At 44.3% G+C, this 6,105-nt stretch overlaps 1 protein-coding gene across 3 annotated transcripts in view; it reads left to right on the forward strand.

The window, feature by feature from the left end:
* The window catches only part of PTTG1 (PTTG1 regulator of sister chromatid separation, securin), a 41,991-nt gene extending 37,659 nt beyond the window's left edge, over positions 1-4,332 (forward strand). For all 3 annotated transcript variants that reach the window (XM_068264729.1, XM_068264731.1, XM_068264732.1), the window contains 2 exons: positions 3,875-4,033; positions 4,249-4,332. In XM_068264729.1, the coding sequence (XP_068120830.1) occupies positions 3,875-4,033; positions 4,249-4,322 (233 nt within the window). In that variant the 3' untranslated portion in view covers positions 4,323-4,332. The remainder of the gene's footprint in view (positions 1-3,874; positions 4,034-4,248) is intronic.
* The last annotated feature ends 1,773 nt before the right edge of the window (positions 4,333-6,105 follow it).

Consider the following 6,105-nt stretch of genomic DNA (forward strand, 5'->3'; position numbering starts at 1 on the left):
CCTGGAGGGCTTCCCCCGTCGCCATGGCGACGGGGCGGGATGACGTCATTGGGAGTCCCGAACCACCCCGCGGCGCTGCCTGGCACTCATTGGCCAGGCAGCGCACGGGGTCTGGGGGGGCGCGTGCCGCAACAGATAGCGGCGATCAGAGTGCTGTCCAGCAAAAAAAAATTATGAAAATCGGCCCAGCAGGGCCTGAGCGGCACCCTCCGGCGGCTTACCCCGTGTCCAGCACGGGGTTACCGCTAAGGAGGTTAAAGCAAGCTTGCCATTTTAAAAACTTAGATGCTTGCCTCCATATCAGAGGCTTCTCTCTTCCACAGGCAGTGAAATGCCTCAACTGCTTTCTGGTAACTGCTTGCTAAGCACTCAGTTCAAGTCCATTGAAAAGAGGCCTTTAATCTGCTGCTGGTCTCCAGGACCCTCTGAACACACATGGCTGCACAGTAGCATGGAGCCACTCAGGCAGAGGAAAAAGCCATGCACAAGTTGCTCCATGCTACTGTCAAGCCCTGCACCTGTGCAGTGGTCACCCTCCTACAGATGGGCTCTGACAAGCCCTTGTACAACAGGTTCAGAGTGTCCCAGTACTGAAACAGCAAGCTGAAGATTTAATCTTCTCTCCACAACTTGCATTTAGAATTGGGGTGCATACACACATCAGACCATAGTCTTTGGAAAACGAAAGATCACAGACCAATTTTACCACCTTCCATGTAGAATGAGAGCCATACTCTACAGTCTATTCTATTGAGCTGAGCTCCCCCATCAGATAAAAATCTTTGCAAGATGCTGCACACATGCAACAGATCAGTTCCAGTAACATGGATCTGCAGATGTGTTTGGTTGTAGAACAGAGGCGCCAGTAGGATAAAAATACATAAAATCCTTAAAAAATGCTTGGAGGAAGTGGTGGGCTTACCTCCCAAAAGCAAACAAGAAGTACTGTTTGTATAAATTAACAATTTATTTATACGGTACCCCAAACACAGAAATGCAACGCGTTTCGCAGGTCAAACCCGCTTCATCAGGCAACAAATTAGGGACCACTGTAAACAAAAGATAAAAATAAAAATAAACAATCAACAGTAACCACTGCCTCATCAGCAAAGGATAATGCACAGTGGTGGCAAGGCGACGGAGGGCTAAACAGTTCAATACAGACTCATTGTTACTATTCCTAGCAGTACTAGTGAGCAACAAAAAACTCTTTTCATAATAATGACAGTATTTTTACGAGCATTGCTGGTAGCATAAGAGAGGTACAAAATAAGGTGCACAGCAGGGTATCATGTCTAAAGTAGATCGAGGGGGAGGGGGGGTGACCAAAATTTAAGGTGGATGATGCACATGATTGTACTAGGAGACATTGGTAAACAGACAGCTATCTAGGTGTATGCAAAGGTGGGTGAGCGGAATGGGTGAAGATAAAAGAGACCTGAATGTGCTATACTCAGAGTGGACAGAAGACAAAACAACAATTAAGCACTTACCAGTAGATCTGAATTGTCAGGAGTAGCGCCTCAGTAGCAAGTGGTCGGCGCCCAAACCGTTTATATAGTACTATATAAACGGTTTGGGCGCCGACCACTTGCTACTGAGGCGCTACTCCTGACAATTCAGATCTACTGGTAAGTGCTTAATTGTTGTTTTGTCTTCTGTCCACTCTGAGTATAGCACATTCAGGTCTCTTTTATCTTCACCCATTCCGCTCACCCACCTTTGCATACACCTAGATAGCTGTCTGTTTACCAATGTCTCCTAGTACAATCATGTGCATCATCCACCTTAAATTTTGGTCACCCCCCCTCCCCCTCGATCTACTTTAGACATGATACCCTGCTGTGCACCTTATTTTGTACCTCTCTTATGCTACCAGCAATGCTCGTAAAAATACTGTCATTATTATGAAAAGAGTTTTTTGTTGCTCACTAGTACTGCTAGGAATAGTAACAATGAGTCTGTATTGAACTGTTTAGCCCTCCGTCGCCTTGCCACCACTGTGCATTATCCTTTGCTGATGAGGCAGTGGTTACTGTTGATTGTTTGTTTTTATTTTTATCTTTTGTTTACAGTGGTCCCTAATTTGTTGCCTGATGAAGCGGGTTTGACCTGCGAAACGCGTTGCATTTCTGTGTTTGGGGTACCGTATAAATAAATTGTTAATTTATACAAACAGTACTTCTTGTTTGCTTTTGGGAGGTAAGCCCACCACTTCCTCCAAGCATTTTTTAAGGATTTTATGTATTTTTATCCTACTGGCGCCTCTGTTCTACAACCAAACACACTGTGTCCACTCCTGGTGGAAGGGAGTATCACCCGTTTTCCTACTACAGAGAGCGACTTCTTAGCCCTGAGTGAGGACAGGCATTATCTCCTCACCTGCCCTTTCAGTGGTTGCCTATGAGGTGACCCATGTTTGTGAGTATAATTCTCTCGCATTTTACCTTATCAGATCATCTTAACATACTGCACCATAGTGGGCTCTCGGTTTCTCTCTTTTTATGGATCTGCAGATATCATGGATCTGCAGATATCAGACTATGAATGGATCTTTTGCAGGAACTGATCTGTTGCATGTGTGCTACCATACTACTGCCAGCTCCCCACTCAAGCTTTCTGCACATGCTGTAGTGCCAACCTGCACATCTCTTCACGATAGAATAGACTGTGTAGAGTATGCTCTCATACTATATGGAAGGTGGTAAAATTAGTTTGATCTTTCACTGTCCAAAGACTATGGTCTATTCTAGCAGAGCTCTGGCACAAATGTGCCTCCCCAGTACTGTTCAGTCAATTGCAGTTGTATTTGGTGCACAAGCAGCTTATCTGACCTCTACATCACTTTGCAAGAACCTGGTTGTTGTGCTGATCCTTTTTGTTCTAGATCACTGCATGCTAAGCTATAAATTCTAACTGAAGCCAGAAGATTTGACTAATAGCCAAACAGATCTGATCTCACTTCAGATTACTTGGGGCTGGTGCACACAAGCAGCTTTTTGTGTGTTCAGATTGCTTGCGGATGTGGAAACGCTAGGGTAATGTATTTCAATGGGGTGGTTCACCAGAGTGGGAGGCGTTTTGCTGAAACTTGTACTCCCAGGCTGAATTTTTATTTTTTTTTATTTCAGATGTGTTTTCTGCCACCAATGTTAAGTATAGGAAAAACACAAACCAGTTTTGCAGGTGTTCTTGTTACAGAAGCTGTTCAGTAACAGCTTTACTGTAACAATATTCAAAATCTACCCCACAAACGCTAGCTGAAACGCTTCATAAAAATAAGAAGGCGTTTCAAAAACTGCTAGCGTTTTGCAGATCTGCTAGCGGTTTTTGGCGTGCACCAGGCCTCATAGTAGGTTGCTGCCCAACTAGCCATCACTTGGGCTGCATAGTACAAACCCTTACAATCTCCTGCAGTACTGGCTGAACTCTGCATTCTAGTTCTTCCAAACAAAACCACCATGGTCCTGCAGTACCATAAGCAGTAAGGAGGGGGTGTAGCAAAACCCAGACTTCAGAGCATACCATTCTGGGTCTGCTTTTACTATTGTCTGAGGGTGAATGTATTGCACTAGGAGTGGCTATGGGCAACTTGTCTGAAATGATGCAGACAGTCAAGACTGTTTGCCTTAACACTTAACAAATGGATCCTATTTAGGATCCGCTTCCCATGCAGCACTTGAAATATAGACAATTTTTAATAGAGCCTTAGCCCAGCACCAGGGCTGTGGCGTTAGTACAAAAATAGGACTCTTCAGTTTCATGGAACCTGCAGTGCCCAATCCACTATATGTTAATGCTAAAATATCTTGAGTCTAGCTTCTGACTTGCTGTTGTGTTCAAGGAAACTCCTTTTTTATTTTTCCGCTTTTAGAGTTTGACACATTTGATGTCCCTGAAGAGCACAAGCTGAGTCACCTGTGTCTGGCTGGTGTTCCCCTTATGGTGGCTGAGAATGATGCCCTGAGGTTTGATGCCTTGGTGAACAAAGAACCAGCACCTATGGACATTCCAGTCTTCAGCTGGGAAACAGGTTGGCTTGAGTGTATTTCTTTTGGGGTGGTGGAGTTGCAGCCTGAATGTAGCATCAATGAGATTACAAATCTTGAAGTTTGATATCAATCTGCCATTGTATTTGACTAGCTCAGTTCCAAGTTGTAGGAGCTTGACACTTGCATCTCATTGGTTTTTTTTTTTTTTTTTTTTTTTTCTGGTCATAACACACAAACTAAACTTTTTGTCTTTCAGATGTTCCAGACAGCCTCCCATGTTTCTTGTCCCCACTTGAAGACTCCCTTGATATGCCTGAACTGGAATGGTGAACTCTCAGCTGGAGCCTTTTATTTTAAGTCTTGTATAGTTTAATAAATATAATTTTTATATAAAAAGCATCTGATTTATTGACTTTTTGGGGAAGGGTCTGTATACCTTACTGAATAACTGTTGCATCACTAATGCTACTGTGTCTATAGTCCTGACTTTTCAAAAGGATTCATGTGTTCATTGCTCAAACTAGAGGTTTTGTAATCCCACTTCTGCACACATGGTTACACTCCCTTTTCCTAAATCATACATGTCAAACTCCGGCCCGCAGGCCAAATCTGGCCCTCGGAGCCCTCAGATTTGGCCCTCAAGGGGTTTCCCCACTTTGCATTATGTTTGGCCCACTCTAGGCCACTAGGGAAGCTATATTGGAGGTGAAGCCAGGAATACTAGGGAAGCCATATGGGGGGGGTGGATGGGCAAAATATTAGTATCTTGGGATGCATATCTTAAAACCATTTTCTGGTCTGTTACCACAATCAGCTGTAGAATATCTCAAGCAGTCAGCATTTAGACTAGGCCCAGGCAATTTAACTAGAGCAGAACCACATTTTGGTTTAACTTAACTAGACACTGAACCTGAGGTGAGGTTCAAATGGTTGTCAAGGGCTGAGAATTAAAAGCTTTTATTGGATGTTGCAGTTCAATTACAGTACCTCTGCTGTGATGAAGAATCAGACACTGAAATCTGCATCCCTATAGCCATGCATGGCACAGCTATACCCATGTGTGGGTTTGTACAAGTGCAAACAGCATGCTATAAATGGGACTATCAGAATAGGGAGTTTTTCCCGCTTGGATCCATGCAGGGCAAACGAGATTCCACTATAGTGGAAAAGGGCCTCAAGACTTATCTCTTCAATCAAATTTGCTCTTCAGCTAATCTGCAGGCCTTGAAGGGATATTGAGGCTGCCATGTTTCCTTTTAAACAATACTTTGGAGTCCTGCTGGTATATTTGGCTACAATAGTGTCTGCATCACACCCGAGACAAGCATGCAGCTAATCTTGTCAGGAGCATGCAGCATCTCAGGTGTTTGCCTAAAATAGCTGAGGCAGAAGGTCAGCAGGATAGCCAGGCAACTGGTAACAGTCAAAAGGAAATTTATATTAATCTCACTTCAGTTGTCATTTAAGGCATGAAGGTTCAGGTGGACAGGCTAGCTGGCTCTGGTGAGACACTAATTACCTCACCTGTGCATGTTGTGGTTTTCTGCAAAACATGTACTGTTGGTGGGCCTTGAGGATGAGGTTGGGACTCTGCCCTAGAGGCTCAAAACGCTAAGGGCTCCTTTCCACTATTGCGGTGCGGAATTGCCTGGATTCCACCGCTGATGAAATCGCATGCGGATGTGATTTCCCCATGCGTTTTGGGTACTTATCCGTTAGCATCCTCTAGGTGGCGACAAAACTACACCAGAGTTACATCTTTCACTACTATCCATGTCGGCCTGGAGGGGGAATAGTAATTAGCGCCACCTGCCGGATGCGCCCGGCTAACGGATAAGTACCCGTTTTTGCTGCGAATTCACATAGGTGAGGGTTTTTTTCTTACCATGTCACTGCCTGTGTGAATTTACATTGGTACCAATGCAAATTCACGGCAAAAAACATGGGGAAATCGCATGCGATTTCCCTATTAAATACATTGCATGCATTCCACTCACAGGCGAATTCTGCTGCTCTTTTGTGCGCTTTTCACTGCTGGAAAACGCACCTCAACAACGCTACAGTGGAAACAGGCCCATCCACTTGCATTACATGTGCGAATCCACATGCATTG

This window comes from Hyperolius riggenbachi, unplaced genomic scaffold, assembly GCF_040937935.1.
Source record: "Hyperolius riggenbachi isolate aHypRig1 unplaced genomic scaffold, aHypRig1.pri scaffold_120, whole genome shotgun sequence".
NCBI lineage: Eukaryota > Metazoa > Chordata > Amphibia > Anura > Hyperoliidae > Hyperolius > Hyperolius riggenbachi.